The sequence below is a fragment of the Hyperolius riggenbachi genome, chromosome 3, assembly GCF_040937935.1.
Source record: "Hyperolius riggenbachi isolate aHypRig1 chromosome 3, aHypRig1.pri, whole genome shotgun sequence".
Lineage (NCBI taxonomy): Eukaryota > Metazoa > Chordata > Amphibia > Anura > Hyperoliidae > Hyperolius > Hyperolius riggenbachi.
The window spans coordinates 239712289-239732471 of NC_090648.1; the positions used below are offsets into that span (position 1 = coordinate 239712289).

At 41.5% G+C, this 20183-nt stretch overlaps 1 protein-coding gene across 11 annotated transcripts in view; it reads left to right on the forward strand.

The window, feature by feature from the left end:
* LOC137561356 (protein phosphatase 1 regulatory subunit 7-like) overlaps positions 1–15659 on the forward strand; it is a 125580-nt gene extending 109921 nt beyond the window's left edge. For all 11 annotated transcript variants that reach the window (XM_068272647.1, XM_068272651.1, XM_068272648.1 and 8 more), the window contains one exon: positions 15410–15659. In XM_068272647.1, the coding sequence (XP_068128748.1) occupies positions 15410–15475 (66 nt within the window). In that variant the 3' untranslated portion in view covers positions 15476–15659. The remainder of the gene's footprint in view (positions 1–15409) is intronic.
* The last annotated feature ends 4524 nt before the right edge of the window (positions 15660–20183 follow it).

Consider the following 20183-nt stretch of genomic DNA (forward strand, 5'->3'; position numbering starts at 1 on the left):
GAATCGCAAACCAAACGATCACTATGGCTAACATATATGTGCCTAACAAGCACCAACCCTCCTTCATGTCTTCAACGCTAACCAAATTGGCCGCCTTCACTAGTGGCATACTAATTGTAGGAGGGGATTTTAATATCCCTTTAAACCCTCTCCATGATTGCTCTAATGGTTCATCCACTCTTTCATACGCTGCCCTACGCCGCATTAAAACCCAACTGCAGAGTCTTTCCTTAATGGACCCATGGAGGATATCTCACCCACAGGAGAGGGACTATACCTTCTTCTCCGCGATCCACAATAAATATTCTAGGATCGATTATTTCTTTGTCCCACAAAGGGACCTATCTTTAGTAGTCAAATCATACATAGGCAATCGAACGATCTCGGATCACTCCCCGGTCTTTCTCACCATCTCCACTCCCGACGCTTCTGCAAAGATCTGGAACTGGAGACTAAATCCAAACATCCTGGCAGATGCCGGTAGGAGACAAAAGATATCTGAGGGCCTTGATGAATACTTTCTTCTTAACAATGACCAAACAACATCCAAACTCACGACATGGGAGGCACACAAAGCAGTAGTTCGGGGTCATTTTATCAGGATGGGCTCCAGACTTAAAAAAGAAAGGGAAGAAATGACCAGACAACTGATGGCTGACATTAACCGCCTGGAACGCACCCATAAACAAACTTTAGCGTTAGCTAGCTTGGAGGATCTTAATAAAGCTAGAAATGCACTAGACAAAATCCTATACTCGGACGCAAGACGGAAGTTAATGTCCATTAAAAAAATATACTACGAGCATGGCAATAAAAGCGGCAAATACCTTGCCCGAGCCCTGAGGAAAAAAACCACTCGTACCAACATTTCATGTATCACCAACAAAAAGCAGACCCAGGTTTTCAAACCAAAGGAAATTGCAGATGAATTTAAAACATACTACGCCTCACTTTACAACTTACATAACTGTAGCCACTCACCTGACCAACTCACCGTTAGAGCCTCTGCCATTTCAAACTTTCTTTCCCAACACGCCAATAGTTTAAACCTAGATCAAGCTGAAAGGGAGGACTTGGAAGCTCCTCTTACTGAGGATGAATTTCAAGTGGCAGTTAGTTCCCTGAAACCAGGCAAGGCACCAGGCCCTGACGGCCTTACGAGCCAATATTATAAAACCTTTAGCGGTACACTTGCTCCAGCATTTGTTGCTGCCTTTAATGCAATTACTCCCAACACCATCCCCTCCTCACAGTTTTTAGAAGCACACATAGTAGTGATCCCCAAGCCAGACAAGGACCCCGCTCTATGCCCCAGTTATAGGCCCATCTCCCTTCTAAACTTAGACGCCAAAATTCTGGCCAAAATTTTAGCTAATCGCCTAGTCCCATTTGTTCCTAGACATGTTGACCCGGACCAAGCGGGCTTTGTCCCTGGACGTGAAGCAAAGGACAATGTCATGAGGACAATAGACATCATGTCATATGCCAGAGCTAAGGGGATCAAAGCATTCCTGCTCTCTACCGACGCAGAGAAGGCCTTTGACAGGGTCGCTTGGGACTATACTCGAGCGGTCCTGTCAGGGCTTGGAATCGGAGACACTATGTGCAACCTTATTGGCTTGCTATACACCAATCCGTCGGCTAAAGTCAGAGTTAACGGTGTCTTCTCTGACTCATTTTCTATAACAAATGGGACTCGGCAGGGTTGCCCCCTCTCGCCACTAATATACATACTCACACTGGAACCCTTTCTAAATGCGGTTCGTTCGGATCCCGACATACATGGCATCCCTGTAGGCTTATCAATACATCTAGTCGCGGCATTTGCACACGACCTACTGTTTTTCTTGCAAAATCCGATGACCTCTATCCCCAATTTAATCCGTAGATTTTCGGAATTTGGCCAACTATCCAACCTAAAGATTAACCTTCAGAAGTCACAGGCATTAAACATCTCTCTAGATGCTAAATTACTACATACCTGCAAGACCAGTCTCCCCTTCCAATGGTCCCAAAACCAACTTAGATACTTAGGAATCAATATTACCTCTAATCCAAAAAACCTGTTCTCTGAGAACTTTAGTAAATTAGAATCTATGTTGAAATCTGACCTTGCCCGCTGGGGCAGCCAGACCCATCTATCATGGTTTGGAAGAATGTCTTCCATCAAAATGAATCTACTGCCGCGAATCTTATATATAAGCCAATGTATTCCGATAAATCTCCCACCCACCTTTCTAAGAAACCTACAAGGGGCAATCAACAAATTCATATGGGGCAACAAGCCTCCACGAATTAAGAGAACCACACTTACAATCCCAAAGGACTTGGGCGGGGTTGGACTCCCCGACCTCCAGAAATACCACGTGGCCTCCCAACTAAGTAGGGTGGTTGAATGGGCAGTGGGGGATAGCCCCAAACCATGGGTCACAATTGAACAAGAATTGGCAGGCATTCATGCTTCAGCACTTGGCTGGGTAGATACCCCGCGTAAAGTACAGGCGACTTGGCAAAATCCTCTCATGGAAGCCACTGTTAAATGCTTTAGAAAATATGCCTTGTCCTTAAACCTCACCAATCTATCGGGCCCACTCACCCCCCTAAAAGATAATCCAGCGTTTAAACCAGCGGCGGATATTCCACTCCTCACCTCTTGGGACCCACACCAACCCCCCAGGGCGAGGGACTTTGTGATAGCAGGGAAAATCAAAACACACCAGGAAATAGCTAAGATGAGAGAACAGATACCCCTCTCTAACTGGCAATACTTTCAACTTCGACAATTTTTACGCTCCATACTCAAAATGGGAAATTGGCCCCCGACATTAACGCAGTTTGAAAGTTTAATAATGAGCCCGGCGCCGCACAGACACTTAATCTCTGGCATATATCAGATGCTGGTTGTTTCCACGATTCCAGATAAGCTGAGCTACCAAGTGGCCTGGGAGAGAGACCTGGGACAAAGCTTTGAGGAAGAGCATTGGCAAAAAATTCTCAACCTAAACCATAAAGGCTCCCTGAACGTAAACACCCAAGAACTAGGGTTTAAAATACTATCTCGCTGGTACAAAACTCCACAAATACTACACAGAATCTTCCCCTCATCACCTGATTCCTGCTGGAGATGTGGGGCTAGTGGGTGCGATATCCTCCATGTATTCTGGTCTTGTCCTGTTATAGTCCCTTTCTGGAGAGAAGTCCACCATCTAATGGAGATAATAATGTGCGATAAAATCCCCCTACAACCCGCTTTCTTTCTTCTCCATAGCACCCACGAAACTATTAAGACATACAAAAAATCGTTGACTATCCACCTTGTCAACGCAGCGAGGGCATTGATTCCCCTTCACTGGAAGTCTCCCAACGCCCCGTCCTTAAAGTCATGGATCAAGAGAATTGAACTGGTCGAACACATGGAACATTTAATTCTTTTGTCGCACGAGCGATCTGAACAATACACCCTGACTTGGTCGGTCTGGACAGACTTCCAGTGTTCGGACACATACAAACGAATCATGGAACATACCCAATCAGGTCCCGAATAAGCAACAGGTATCTTTTCTCCTCTCTAAATCCTCTCCCCTTTATCTCTACGCTGATATCTTCCAACTATTCCTTACCGATATCTTCTACCTTTCCTCGCTTCTCCCCGCGATGGTCTAGCTTCATATCAATAGTTAAGGACAGACTGAGTTAGAACCATAACTTGTGTTTTAGTCTTGAATTCTCTGATTTGATGTCTGTACCAAGCTCCCTAAGCGACATTTTCCGTGCTATAGCACCTATATGACAATGTTATAATATATGCTTCGATATCTGTAATGATTGAAATGTCATGTCAGTTTTTTTCAATTGGCATTCTACATGTTATTGGTTGTATTCCTTTCAATAAAACTTAATTGTGTAAAAGTGGTTAAAAAAAAAACTTTTACCCAATCCAATAAATATACACTGAATGTTTTTTTTTTATCAAAGACATGTAGCAGAATAACTTTCGCGCTCAAATGTATAGGAAATTTTACTTTATTTGAAAAATGTCAGCACAGCAAGTTAAAAAAGTCATTTTTTTGCCAAAATTCATGTCTTTTTTGATGAATATAATAAAAACTAAAACTCGCAGCAGCAATCAAATAGCAGCAAAAGAAATCTGTATTAGTGACAAGAAAAGGAGGTAAAATTCATTTAGGTGGTAGGTTGTATGATCGAGCAATAAACCGTGAAAGCTGCAGTGGTCTGAATGGAGAAAAAGGCTCTGGTCCTTAAGGGGCGAAAAGACTGTGGTCCTGAAGTGGTTAAAGTGGTCTGAAAGTCAGCATTTCTACTTTGCTCTAAAAGATTCTCACAGCTTTAAAGCTACCATTCCAGACATTTTTTTTTAGCAGAAAATCACTGAAATGGTTAAACAAAGCACTTTGTCCTGCTATTCAGCTTCAAATCCGCATCCAAACTGGAGATAACAGTATCTTTGTTTACATTCCAATGTTGATACATTTGTCTGTAACAAGTAAAAAACACTTTCTGAGAAGCTGTCTCTGCTTTAGGCACACACAGAGCTCAGAACAACTCATTGGAATATTTTAATATATAATAAAAAGCAGTTGGAATAAAATACAATGACCGTGTTCAGGGCAAGAAAAACAACACTTTGGAAACTTGTAATTTGTAGACAGACAATATTACTTGTGCACAAAAGCAAATATGATAACTGTATGAATAATACAATGTAGAAAAACACATTTTATTGAATGTTATATCAGAGTTTCAGACCACTTTAACAGTTTGTAAAACTGTATGCTACGTAGCCTTAGTACCTGAATAGCATTTTTGCTGTCATTGACGGGGCTGCCCTGAGCAAAACCAATATCCTCTGCCCATGGCATACTCCCACTTGCACTAGGTGTGTGATAGACCAATGCAGATGGTAAGCAGACATTTCTTGGAGTGGAGGAATGGTTGAGCAGTGGGGTCAGATTTCCATTCAACTTCAGGGATTTGGTGAGGCTCAGGACCATTACTTACAGTAAGAAATGTTAAGGCTGCAGACACTGCCATATAAAAGTGCACACATATATTCCTTGGAAAGATGTGAAAGTGCACTAGCATGGTATAACAGTTTAGCAGTGGGATATAAACATGTGCAATTCTTTTCAGATTAAGAGCATTGTTAAATGTGATAACATTTTAACCTTTAAGTTTTATGTGATAACATTTGTTAATAGAGCATAATATCTTTTGTGAAATTCTACTAGTTTTACTGTGGAATTTTAATAGGATCCCCAGCTTGTATGGCAAGAGTTGTTTATATAATTTTGTAGCTCATTGAAATGCCAAGCCTCCAAATTCCCTGGGTTAATCTGCACAGGGGACAAGTAGTATGTTTTAAGGTATTCTGAATATGTTTCTTTCAGGTAATTGGGCTACTGACTTGAAATTTAGTTACATCAGATGTCAGTCACAACCCAGCGACATCCATACATGCAAAGAAATCAAAAACATATTAAGTTGTATGTGTTGTAAAGTAAAATGACACAGGGTATAAGTACTGAAAAGCTTACTGAAATGTATTTAATACTTGAAAAGCCTGTGTTGGTAATGACGGCTTCAAGACACCTCATGTTTGGAGAAATTAGTCACATCCATTGATCCATAGTCTCACCTCATCAGATTATATTCTTCCAATATTTCAGTGGATTGTTCAAATATTGTACAGTAAACTTTAAACAAGCTTTAGCATGCTTTTTCTATAGTAGTGAAGTCCTGCATGAGGCACAGATGGCATGTCAGTTGCATGTCCTATTGTTTTCTTCGAAGCAACTGGGCCTGCAATTTCCAGGACTTTCTGAAACGGTTTGCAAGTGGTTCTTGGCTCTCAGACAATTCTTGTGATCATTTTTTACAGCTCTGTCAGACGTAAGATCATTTGGTCATGGCTGGTTTAATGGTGCTCACTGCAACATTCAGAATATATCTGTAAACCATACCATTAGTTTGTTATACAACAATGAGGTTGTGCAGGTCCTTCAAGCTTGTTTTTCTCCATCATGAGGTGCTTTGTGTGTGATAATGGCAAACCTTTTATAGGCCATAAATTAGGACTTAACTAGCTGCCATCAATTTTCTCTGATTGGGGTGGGGGTGGGGCAGAATTGCTTTCTAAATAGTGACATATTTTAGCTGATTTATTGGCTTTCCAAGCCTTTTTGAAACTCATTTTCTTCATGTGTTCAATATTCATTCCATGTGTCATTCCACTATCATAATTTAATTAATAGGCCTATTTGTTTTTATTTTCTTATATGTGTAGACCACGACATCTGTTGTAAATTGCATGTCAGTAGCCCCATTAGAAATATATTTATTGAGAAAAACATTGACACGTTCAATAGATATTTAATCGCGCGTGTGTGTGTGTGGGTTTTTTTTTCCTTACTGCCATTCATCCAATGTTTAGGCAATCATGGCACAGGTCTACAATGTGTAACAGGAGCCTCAAATCTGCTGCATTATTCTGTTAGCCAACAAGACCTTGCTGGCCATAACCACCAAGATGTAATATTTTCACCCACTTTTTAAAACAAAATATCTAGTTTCAATATGTTTGAGGAGCAAAGTAAAAATAATGTATCTAAAAATAGCTTTTTGTTATGTATTTGCTGAAAAGATCAAGAGCAATGTAAAAATACCGCATTTGGCTGTATAGCTTGGGGTTCAGTGGGCACTAGGCAGATATCACCTAGAAATACAGATTTCTTTGAGGTTGGACACATAGGCGCCTGGAGCTACTGTAAAGTATCTGTCACTTAGAACTGCTAAGGAAACTTCAGTCCGTCATCACTCTACTTATTGTTTCCCTTTCATCTTTCATGACAGCATGGTGGTTAGACTAGTCTAATAAGACACCTGCAAAATGCGGCCCGAACATCTAGGAAATAAATAGTGGGCCTTTCCCCAGATAGCCTACTTTCCTACCATTTGATAGTGGTGGATAAATTAACTACGCACAATAACTAATTATAATTTTATAAAGCAAGTTAAAGCTAGACAGTTTTTTGGTAAATCTTTTCAGTTTGCCAGTGCAACTCATCTGGAAGCTAAACTCCTTTTTATGACCTGGGTTTTTCAGTGGCCTCAAATATCTTTACAATAGGGCTTTAGCATATTATGTCCAATGAATCTGTAATCAATTATTTGAACAGCTTAGAGTCTTTTTTTCACTTGACACCAACATGTGTTGAATGATCTTTAGTAATCCCCTATCGTTGGTGATATGGGATACCATTTCTGTAAAGTGCTGTGTTGTCCACAGTGGAAAGTTGCCAAGGTCTTGTACTGTATTACCTGTAATAAGAGACAGTGCCACATTATTGCCTTTATGTACTTAAAATTTGTAGAAATATTGCCTCAGTTTTGCCTCAGAGATATTTTGTCAAACTGTAAAATGACATTTACTCCTTTTTGCTTTAATCTGGTCCCCCGCAGACATCCTGTGCCAGCGCAGCCACTCACCAATGCTTCGGGCCCACCTCTGGTTCACTTCTGGAATTTCAGACTTTAAAGTCTGAAAACCACTGCGCCTGCGTTGCCGTGTCCTCGATCCCACTGATGTCACCAGGAGCATACTGCGCAGGCCCAGTATGGTCTGTGTCTGAACAGTACGCTCCTGGTGACATCAGCGGGATTGAGGACATGGCAACACAGGCGCAGTGGTTTTCAGACTTTAAAGTCTGAAATTCCAGAATTGAACCGGAGGCGGGGCCGGAGCATCGGTGAGTGGTTGCGGGGGACCATTAGAAGCCCCGGGTAAGTTCAACTCATTTTCCCCCGACCCCCTACAGTATCCCTTTAAGGAAACCAGGCGCACCATATTGGAAACTTTAGAATAACAGTTGTGTATGGTTCCTTATCGGGGGTAGGGAATGAGCACAGATATCTACACTTAGGGCCTGTTTCCACTACTGCGGCGTGATTTCGACGTGAAAATCTCGGCTACGAATCCGCATGCAGTTGGCATTTCTATGCGGATTTTCACGCGGAATCGCTTGCGGTTTGCGCAACGCAATTTTAACCGTGTCAATGCCAGCATGCATTGACAAGGGTTTTAAAGCAAAAACGCACGCGGAAACCCAGGGAAAACCGCAAGACTAAAATGCTTGTAGTTTTCCTATTTAGTTACATTACCGACGAATCTCGTGCGGGTGTACGGCGTGCGAATTCTGATGTGTCTGCCGTGCAGATTTTTTCTGCATGACAAACCGCACAGAATCCCGCACAAGTGGAAACAGGCCCAACCACTTCTATTGCTTGTGCGAATCTGCATGCAGAAAACGCATGCAAATTCGCTGAAGTGGAAACGGGCCCTTAGTCTTACATGTAAAAGGCCTAAGGTTGCATCCACTGCAGTCCTAAATTGAAGCTCAACTCCCCAACATTCGTCAGTGTTGTTGGAATAGTGTGTATGGAAGTACATCCATGCATTCATGCTTTATCTGCACCAATGTAGAGGCTGGAGTATGATCAGTGTGCTGGCGGGATGTTCCTACAGTGTAGTCAGAGTTGGATCTTCATAGATTTCTAGAGCCCATAGGGATTTTCAGAATCCCCATTTTGGAATAAAAAGGAAGCCAAGCATGTTTGGATAGCTGCAGGTGATGCAGCTTCCCATGATTCAGTATTCTTGTGCACTGCTTTAAGAAGCATATAGGCACAGTTAAGTCATGTAATAAAAGAAGAGAAAAAGCAGCGGCCATATTTAGTATGATTCTGAGATGTGCATTTCTTGAAGTATGGAATAGAATATGTAGCATGCACACACAGTGGGACATGTATGGTCAAGCCTATTCAGTCAGTATAGCCTAAAGCGATAGCAAAAATAAGAGAAAGGCATCATAATATATAGCTATACTTCGCTCAGTCGTCATGCCTGGGGCTTGGACTTATTCAAGAAATCCTGTTCTTTTTTTTTTCTATTTGAAGCCTTCGGTAGTTCATTACTGTCAGCTCAGATATCTAGCAATGCACTACAAAGATGACTTCATACAATTTTGAAAATGAAAATAACTTCTAAGTAGCTCCACACTATTTCCATGCATAACATCACAATGATACACATTTAAGAGGCTTTTTTTTATATAAAGCAATGTTAAACTGGCACTTTCTACTTTACTCTGCATAAGTGCACAATACAATTCCTTCCAGAAGTTCACAGGATAGGGTTATGTAAAAAAAATGTTATATGCACCTGTGCTTCTTTTTCTGATCCTGGTTCCTGAGTGGCAGAAGGGGGTCACATGACGTTGGAATGTTGGAAACTTGATCAACAATGACGTATTTGACTAATGAGAGATGTCAGAAGGCATTGAAAAGAAATGCCACCATTAGCACTCTGTATGTGGGAAGCTTGCTCTCAATGCCATATGTTTAGTATGGCCCCATAAACTTGATCAGACTCTACCACTTAAAACTTAGTAAAACTATTTTGTGAAAGATAGGGTGTGCATCTGTATAATTCAGAAAGAGAGAACTAATCACTATTAACCATGCAGCTTGATTCATACATTTGTATCCCTGCAGCTCGGAAATGACACTGCTTTTAAAGGGGAACTGAAGTGAGAGGGATATAGAGGCTGCCATATTTATTTTCTTTTAAGCAATGCCAGTTGCATGGCTGTCCTGCTGAGCCTCTGCCTCTAATACTTTTAGCCATAGCCCCTGAACAAGCATGCAGCAGATCAGGTGTTTCTGACATTATTGTCAGATGTGACAAGATTAGCTGTATTCTAATTTCTGGTGTAATTCAGACACTACTGTAGTCAAATAGATCAGCAAGGCTACCAGGCAACTGGTATTGTTTAAAAGAAAATAAATATGGCGGCCTCTTTATCCCTCTCAGTTCAGTTGTTCTTTTGTGCAGCTCACCCATTTCCTTCTTTCTCAATGTTTGTGCCTTTATGTCTGCATGAGGGAGGTTTATAATTATTTGATCCCTTCCTGGAAGGAGTAACTCTAGTGAAGCATTCTATTTCTTTAAAGCATTCTATTTAAAGACGTACTGTTACTTCATCCCAGTGCAGAATATTATGCTGAACTCTTATGGCCCGTACTCACGGGCTGCAGAAGTTGCCTGTCGCCAGCACACGTGAGCGTGTGGGCGACAGGCCCGCGACAGCTTCTCGCCAGGTCCCTCCGCGTACACACACGGAAGAGGGACCAGCGGCGAGGCGGAAGCTGTCGCCGACGTTCCTCCTCCCCCCGCCGGAAGCTCCATATGATACAATGGAGGTTGCTGTCGCTAGTCCGCGTACTCACGCGGACTAGCGACAGTTGCGGGGGAGGGGCGGCGGCGACTGTCGCCATGCGATTGAAACTTTCAATCGCATGGCGACATAAGCGGCGGGCGACAGTTCGGGGTGCGCGCGCGTGCGGCGGCCCATACTCACGGGCGACCTGTCGCCGCAACACGCGCGCGCCGCGTGTTGAGGCGACAAAAGTCCCTCGTGAGTATGGGCCATTATTATTAAGGAACAGCATGCAACAACAAAAAGGATTCTGAATCTGAGCAGAACTTCACAAGGAGTTGTTGCATGTGTAAAATTATTACAATTAGTTGCTGCTTGGGTGTCCCGTTTTTTATAGTTAACAGCTGTCATTTACTGAGACTTGGGATTGTTCACACATGCCTGTGTGCATTGTATTGCTTTATTATGGACAAAACTGTAAGTGCAGAAAAGTATGAAAAAATACTTCTTATTATAGTATGTGACAGGTTAGATTACATATAACAAAAGAGCTGCCCTGTTAGCCAGATGTATAACTTGGGCTTGTGGCATGCATTTATAGGTTGGATTTAAGGCACTAGATGATTTCATGCCTCAAGACTCCTGAGCTATGAATCTGGCCTTCCCAATCAGCTCAACTCTTCTCTTTGTACTGCCATTTATGAGCACAACAGGAATGAATCTGCATGGTCAGCTCAGCATCTTCTTTCTTTTGTTAGTTAGGATTTTGATTAGCCAATTTAACCACTTCCATGTAGTATGAGAACTTCCCTACACAATCTGTTCATACAGTTGTGTTAAAAATTATTCAAACACTGAAATTGAGTGTTTTGGCCAGTTTGACATTGATTTTGATCATTTCAGTCATCTTTTTTACAATTAAATCAAAGAGCCACTTGTAAGTCAGACAAATATAACATAACATTTATAATGAAATAACCACAAATGTCTTTTCTGTGCTCACATCATTATCAGTTTTCAACCCCCAAGCAACATTCATTCTTAGTACTTAGTACAACATCCTTTTCCAGTTATAACAGCTTTTAAACATGAAGCATAGCTTGACACAAATGTCTTGCAGTGATCTACGGGTATCTTAGCCCATTCTTCATGGGCAAAAGCCTGCAGTTCAGTCACATTCTTGTGACTGCAACTGCTTTCTTTAAGTCCCACCAGAGGTTCTCACTTGGATTTAAGTCTGGTGACTGGGATGGCCACTCCAAAATGTTCCAACCTTTAATCTGCAACCATGCTCTAGTGGACTTGGAGGTATGCTTGGGATCATTGCCCTGTTGAAAGGTCCAACGTCTCCCAAGCCTCAGGTTTGTGACGGACTGTATCACATTTTCATCCTATATCTCCTGGTACTGAAGAGAATTCATGGTACCTTGCACACTCTGAAGCTTCCTTGTACCTGCAGAAGCAAAACAGCCCCAAAGCATGATTGACCCCCCGCCATGCTTCACAGTAGGCAAGGTGTTCTTTTCTTCATAGGCCTTGTTCTTCCTTCTCCAAACATAATGGGCCCAAACAGTTCTAATTTTGTTTTTATCAGTCCACAGAACACTATCCTAAAACTTTTGTGGTTTGTCCACATGACTTTTGGCATACTGCAGTCGACTCTTCTTATTCTTTGGAGACAGCAGGGGGGTGTGCCTGGGAGTGCCTGGGAGTTCTGGCATGGAGGCCTTGATTACGCAGTGTGCGCCTTATTGTCTGAGCTGAAACTTCAGTACCCGCATCTGACAAATATTTTTTTCAGTTCCTCAGCAGTCACACTGGGACTTTTCTCCACTTTGCACTTCAGGTAGCATACAGCAATCAAAGTCAGCATCTTCTTTCTGCCACGACCAGGTAGCATTTCAACAGTGCCCTTTGCCTTGTATTTGCAAATGATGCTTCCTATGGTGTCTCTTGGTATGTTTAACATCTTTGCAATCTTCTTATAGCCATTGCCATTTCTGTGAAGAGAAATCACCTCTTCTCTTATCTTCCTGGACCATTCTCTTTACTTCACCATGTTTGTAAACACACTAGTAAATGTCTAGAAGGAGCTGAGTATCACAGTCATTTTAAATCTGGCTAATTGGTGCTTATTATGCTTGATTGCTGCTCGTTAACATCCACAGGTGTTTTCAATACCTGATCGAAAACACTTGAATGAAACTCTGTTCTTAAGAGTGGTAGTCTTTAAGGGGTTGAATAATTGTGTCAATGAAGAAATCAGAAAAAAACATGTAATACTGTATTACAAAAACAATTGCTGTCATTTTAGTTGTATTTGGTTCTTTAACCTCCCTGGCGGTACGCAGTTAAAGTGGCTGCATCTGCGGGAAGATTTTTTTAATTAAATGGTATGTTTTTATGGTATGTTTTTATGTTAGCTAGCACTAGGCTAACTAACTATGCTGCCCAAGTCCGATCACCGCCGGCAACACCCACCCATCCGCGATCCCGCGAGAGCCGCAGCTTCCCAGTTAGCATCACTCGTCGCTATGGCGACGATCGGACATGATGTCATGCGCAGTTCCGATCCTCCCCATAGCGAAGCCGGGTGCTGATTGGGAGGCTGCGCCATTGCGGGATCCCTGGGGGGTACGTATACCGGCGGTGAGCGGAGGGGACCGGAGAGCGACTTGGGCAACATAGTTAGCTAGCAACGTGCTAGCTTAACAAAATGTAACAAATTTTATTTAAAAAAAAATTTCCGATGCGATCCCCTGCGGCAGCTAGCCCAACACTGTGTCAGGCTTACCGCCAGGGAGGTTAAAAGGTCCTTGTAAGATTTCATTCTGAACTCAATTACAAATGTACACTAAATTCCCTAAAACCCTTCACAGCATTGGGGGTTGAATAATTTTGAACACAACTGTAGTATTCAAGGTCTGTTGGCCATCATACTACATAAAGGTGGTAAATGAGGTCAGTGATTGGCCAAAATTGGATGTTTGTATGCACCTTTATTAGCTGCGAGTATATGCAAATGTAGAGTTTGCTGTGACTTGACAAAGAAAACATTTTGGATCATTAGTGGAATCAATTGAATTTATTTACAGTTAGCAAATTCCAAGAACATTTGGAAAAATAATGAAGCCTGCAACAAGCAGTCATCAGCTAACCCAAATTGCATACACTTTAATGATGCTCCCTATAATGGTATGCCTTCCCAGAATGATGGGTTAATTTTACTAAAGCTGGAGAACATTTAAAAATACTGGACTTCATGTTTGTATTAGATGGTAGATGTATTTAACCTCTTGAGGACCACAGGTTCACACCCCACTGGTGACCAGGCCATTTTTTACAATTTAGTACTGCGGTTTATTGTGGGGCCATACAACTTACCCAAATGAATCTTGCCTCCTTTTCTTGTCACTAATAGAGCTTCCTTATGGTGGTCTCTGATTGCTGCTGCAATTTTTTTTTTATTAATATAAAACTTTTTTTTTTTTTAAACTTTAAAAAAAATTGTCTCCCTCCCCCTTAAATTGGCCCTGGACTGCAATCCATCCATACAGTACATTACCTCTCATAGGCTGATGTCTATGAGAGGGATTAGATTGTGAGCCACTCCTGGGGACAGCTAAGTGACAATGCTGCCCCATGTACAGCGCTGCAATAGATCACAGCACTGTACACATTTATTCTATTTTTTTTTTCTTTGAAACAGCCTGCCGGGCTGGCAGGCGGATCATGGATCCCTGCAGTGTTTGTTTATGGATGCTTGCACTCGAATGAATGCGATCTCCCTGCTAAGCTCTCGCATCGCAAGATCACGTGCCAGTGCATGAGTGAGGAACAAGGAAGCCACTGTACAGCCTCCATCCCATTAGGCAGTCACAAAGTGCTTAATAGGATCATGGCAGGGCATAATAAGGAACCTGGGGCATTGCTGGCTCTGACAGTGGAACTGCATTCTCTCAGCACCCTCAGCTGACCCTTTCACAGTGTGCTGGTATTATTCCCCCATCCCTTCAATGCAGAGGCACATACATGCGCATTCAGAAATATTAACCTGTTTTTTTCGGGGGAGGGGGGTGTTATTTGGCTCTCATTTTCACATAGGTTTCCAATTTCTGCCCTTTATAGACAATGAGGGTAAACTGAAGCGGACCTAAATTCTTCCACAAGAGAGAAGGAAAACACAGAGAAACCCACCCTGTGTGTATTTTTGAGATAACAGCCTGACAAATTCTTCCTTATCTGCAAATAAAAAGAATAACTGTAATTTCAGCTGTCAGCTCTGTCTGATCTGTGCCGCTGGTGTGCTGACTTGTGTACTAATATGTAAACATAGGAGGTTAACTCTTTCTCTGCTCCCATTAAACCAGGAAGTAATCACTGTATAGAATTTCAGTAGGAGTTTTGTGGGCTGCAACAAATAAATGTTTTTCCTTAAAGGTTATTATGCTGTTTCTTATCTTTTAGAACAGACAGGAAGTTTAACTTTAAGCACCAGAGACACTTATTAAGGAAACATGAAGGGAGAGGGGGAAATTTACTAATTATAGAAGGACATTATGTCTCTTCTTGTTATAGGTAGGACATCATTATTGCGTTTGATATTGGTAAAACATTATGGTGGCACTTGTTACAGGGGTAGAATGATTGCATTGCAAGGAAGTTAGGGAAAAGCATGGATGTACCACAGACATTGATGTATTAGAAAAAAATATATGCAGGATTATTTTTACAGATGGTACAGCTGACAGAATACCTAGATGAACTACAACAGGCTGTTGAATCATGTTTACTAACACATGGGCATATGTAGAAATGCTTTTCAAATTGCTGTGCATAGTCAGCCCACAGCAATTTTACCACTGCTTATGCCACTGATGTAGCACACACATTACACAGTTAGGGCAACTTGGATCACCTAGGTAGCACTCACATTGCTAGTATGCCATGTGGTACGCAAATAGCATACTGCATGACACACTAACAATACGAGTGTTACCCAGGCAATATCAGCTGTGCTAATTGCACAATGTGCTACATCAGTGGCAGTGGTAATTACTGGTACAATTTCCAAGTGCTGGCTGCGAACACCAATTTTAATGACTATTTCTGAATATGTACCACAATGACTTGTGGTTTTGTGGATATTGAACTCCTTTGTGGTTTTATTACAGGTTGTGAAGGCCGCAGCCTGGTTGTTGTCTCAGCCTCCACACAATGCACCAGGAAATGGTTCATAATCCATCTGCAGAGACAAGTGTCTTTCACACCCCATAATCATCTATCATGTGACCTCAGGAGGGAGAATACAATTGGTTCTACTAATGACTTTTCTCTCATAATATATGTCTTTCCAAGCTTATGGCCACTTGTTATGTTACTATTTATAGACCACCTGTAATTATTAACCATTTCCAAGCTGAACATGCACTAAGGTTTCATAAACTTTAAAAATGTTGCAGTTAAATTGTCAACTTTACTTCATTTAAAGTGAATGATTTTGGTTTTTTAAGCTATTATGAGTTATGTATGCCGTGTCTAAATATATTCCTGAAATTATACACCTTAATTATAGTTATTATTATTGATTTATAAAGCACCAACATAATATACTATGAAACTAGTTTTGCTATTGTAGAATTATACATTTGTAAATATCAGTGAAATGTACTGTAATTCTCATTAATTTTGTGTTAATATCAAATGTATATTTTATATAAAATGTGCCTGTGACTAAATGGGTTACTGTAAACCAATGACTTACGTGTCAGATGAATGTCAATAGTTTATTCATATGTCCTGCTCTAGGAGGAAAAAAAATCAATTTTGGATAAATTAGAATGGGGTTATAACCTTTTTGGTTTGTTTTTGTTTTTTTAGTTTCAAAAGAGTTTTATTGATTAATTTTAGTAGGTAATCTTAACAGCGATGGTAAAAGTGTCCATTTCAGGACAAGACAGATTATATATATTGAGATAAACAGTCAACATGAACATAACAAGAAACAGGTATGCACATATTCTATGCGAGGGATAATATAACACAGTCGGGAAATGGAACCCTTTTCGTATATTAAGTCCAGTGACAGAATGGCGATCACAGCGAGAAAGTACATGAGCGGAGGCCAATTAAGTCTGAGGCGCTCAGCCAGGGCTGCCATGTTTTAATAAAGGTATCAAAAGTGTCATTAATGATTGCGAGGGTCCTTTCGGATATCATTATATCTAGGATGATATTGTCAGTCGATTGGATGGAGAGCGTTTGCTGCATCCATTGCCTTGCGATGTGGGATCTGGCGGCTTTTGCTATGTGTTGTGCTAATCGATGAGATGGATGTTTCCATTTAGGAGGTTTATCTCCAAGAAGTAAAAGCCCTGGATCTGGGCCTACAGCAGTGCCCAGGGCTGTGTTTATGAGTGCGGTGATCCTTGTCCAGTAAGTTTGAACCACCGGACAAAACCACCACATATGGGACATGTCTCCCACCCTCCCACAGTTTCTAAAGCATAAATTACTTTTGCTTGAGTCAATGTTATGTAATTTTAGGGGTGTAATATAGGCGCGGTGGAGAATTTTGTAGTTAGTCTCTATGTGGGAGTAGTATGTACTACCTTTGGTGAGTGCAGTACAGCATTTGGACCATCTTTCTGGGGTGAGTGTAATGCCCAGGTCAGATTCCCAGGCCAGCATTACTTTAAGTTTGGTCAGATCAGAGGGTTGAGAGAGTAGGGAGTATAGCAGTGAAATGAGGCCACCCTCTAAGGGTCTAAGGTCACACCATGCTTCGTAAGAGGTTCGTTGTGGTAGGGAGGAGTTTTTTGGGCCTAAAGTGGTTAAAAAGTGGTATATCTGCATTGCTGCGAAATATTCAGATGGTGGAAACTCAACTTTAGTTTTAAATTGGTCCCAAGTTGGTATTTTGTCATTTACCAGTAAGTGTTTGAGATGCGTGATGCCTTTGGTTCTCCACCATCTGAAAGAGCGTGGGTCAAGGCCTGGGGTAAACATGGGATTACCGTAGAGTGGGAGAAGCTTTGGTATCTTTGTTTGCAGGTTCTTTTTGAATCTAATTAGTCTCCATATAGTAAGGGAGTGGGCCGACAAAGGGGATTGAGATTTCACCATAGTGGGGGTTGGATATGTGGACCATTGGAGTGCGGGGAGAGTATAGGGTTGGAGCAGATCTGACTCCAATTGAGCCCAAAGTGGGTGGTTAAGGTCAGAATGGATTTGCGCCATTTGGGCTATTTGAGCGGCTCTGTAGTAAGATATTAGGTTCGGAACTCCCATTCCCCCTCTGGTTCTATTTAGGATCATTGTTTTACGATCTATACGGCTTTTTTTGTTGTTATTTATGAATTTAAAAATATCTCCCTGTAGGCCCTTGAGATGTTTTTGCGTGATTAATATCGGTATTGTACGAAACAGGTATAATATACGGGGAAGTATATTCATACGCACTGCCTGGACTCTACCTGACCATGAAATAGTTGGAAGGTTCCATTTTTGTAGGTCTCTTTGTAGTAGGGATATCATAGGCTTATAGTTTAGGTCATAGAGGTCTGCAGGGTTAGTAGAGATTTTTATACCCAGATATGTTATGTATCTATGTTGCAGCGTAAGTCCTAGGGAGGAGGTTAAGTGAACAGCCTGGGGTCGGGGAACGTTGGCAAATAGGATCTCTGTTTTAGCTATATTAAGGTGTAGTCCTGATATAGAGCCAAATTTCTTTACTAGGTCTATCAAGTTTGGGATTGATGTGTGTGGTGAAGTGAGTGTCAGGAGAAGGTCGTCGGCAAAGAGGCTTGTTTTATATGTTTTTCCAGCTACCTTCAGGCCTTGTATATCAGGTGATTTTCTAATTTCTTCCGCCAAGGGTTCAATTATTAGGGCAAAGAGAGCTGGGGATAGCGGACAGCCCTGCCTGGTGCCTCTTCTAATTGGTATGGTTATCGGGGTTGATGTGGGCAGTTTTAACTGTGCTGTAGGAAGAGAGTATAAACCATTAATTGCCTGTAGGAAGTTGCCTCCGATTCCTACTTTTTGTAGTGCAGCTTTCATGTAGTCCCAATCTATAGTGTCAAAGGCCTTCTCCATGTCCAGAGCAGCAAGTGCTAAGGGGATTTTATCTCTCTTGGCGACATGGAGAAGGCCCACGACTTTTCGTACGTTGTCGGGTGCTTGTCTAAGGGGGATGAATCCCACCTGGTCCCTATGTATCAGTGGCGATAAGTATTTATTCAATCTAGTTACCAGGATGGATGTGAAGAGCTTATAGTCTATGTTGAGCAGGGAGATGGGGCGGTAGTTTTTAACGTTTAGGGGATCTCTGTTGGGCTTTGGGATCACTGCTATCATGGAATTTAAAAATTCGGTTGGTGGGGTTTTTCCCAGTAGTATGGTGTTATAGAATTTTAGTAGGGACGGCGAGAGTAAGGTCTTAAACTTTTTATAGTGTTTTTGTTTTTTTAATGGCTGTCCTTTGTACTGATCTCTTTGAGAATTGGGGAAATTATTTTATGTAGCACACGCCTTTATTACTGTCCTTCATATCCTGTCCCTGGAACCACCAGTTTTAAAGCGGATCTGAACTCAGAACTTCCTCTCTGCTCTAAAATATAGGCAACAGCATAATAACCTTTTAAAGTAAAACATTTATTTGTTACAGCTGATACAAATTCTGCATTGAATCTGCAGTGTTTCTACTTCCTGTTTTCATGGAAGCAGACATTCTGTTAACATCCTGTGCTTTCAAATGAGCTTATATGCCTTATTTGCTGTGGCAGTCAGGTGACACAGGGGAGAGATCAAATTACAACTTGTGATTAGACACAGATGAGGGGGAATTAGACAGGCTAGACTCTCTAAATATATACAGGGGCATATCTCTATGTTTTGCTTCTGTCTGGTGCAAGAGTTCAGCTCCACTTTAACAATAAAGTCATGAAACTGCTTACAGGCAGTAACCCAAATATTTCTAACCCTGCCTGCACAATTCACAGCTAAAATAAAATAAAATAAAATAAAAACAAATTGGGCTTTAAAATAATGATTTACTAAATAAAGGAAAATATGCCTTAAGTCTCTTGTAAATAAATGTACAGTACTGTCTTAAATTAGCTTGGTATATTAACATGTTAACAACTTTTCTAAATAAATGTTTAATAATAAGTTCCTATATGTAAAAATATAACACAAATGTACTTCTACAGTTTGTCACGCAGTACTGACCCACATGGGCCTCGATTCATAAAAGTGCTGTGGGGAAGGTAACGTCGAGCGGGGAAACACTGCTGTCGGTATTTCCGCCTTCAGGGTGGTAATTCATAAAAATTTTGCTAGATGTGACAGGCGTGCGGAGATATTCCGCTGTAGGCAGGCGTAAGGCTGTCGGGAGACATGCGGAAACAGGAGAAGCAGGCGGGATCCCTCCGTGCGGTGTTCTCTGCTGCAGCTGCTTGGGAGGTCTGTCCCATTCACTGCAATGTATTCCGCACGCTTCTCGCCACATCAGAGGTAGCGGTAATACCCGTCCGCATACCGCTACCTCTAATCTTTATGATTTGACTACTTGTTACTTTTGCTATGATAATCACCGCGCAAGGCGGTGATTGATCACTCTGCTCACGAATGTCGGCTTTTCATGCGGAAAAAGCCTTTATGAATACAGATTTTGCTATGTGGTCGGTAAAGTGAGCAGTTTTCAGCATTTCCGAATGCGGGAATGCTTTATGAATCGAGGCCATTGTGTCACGAGGGGGCTGAGCAGTTCCTTTTCAAGCCTACATGCTAATCCTTTTGAGTGTATGTGTAAAACAATGTTGCAGATATGCCAAATGACAAGTTATAGAAGTCACAGGGACACATTTTAAGAGTTTTCAGAAAAGTGTAAGAGCCAGTTATGGTTTTCTGAGCTGAACTACAGTTGTATGTACCTATGTATTCATT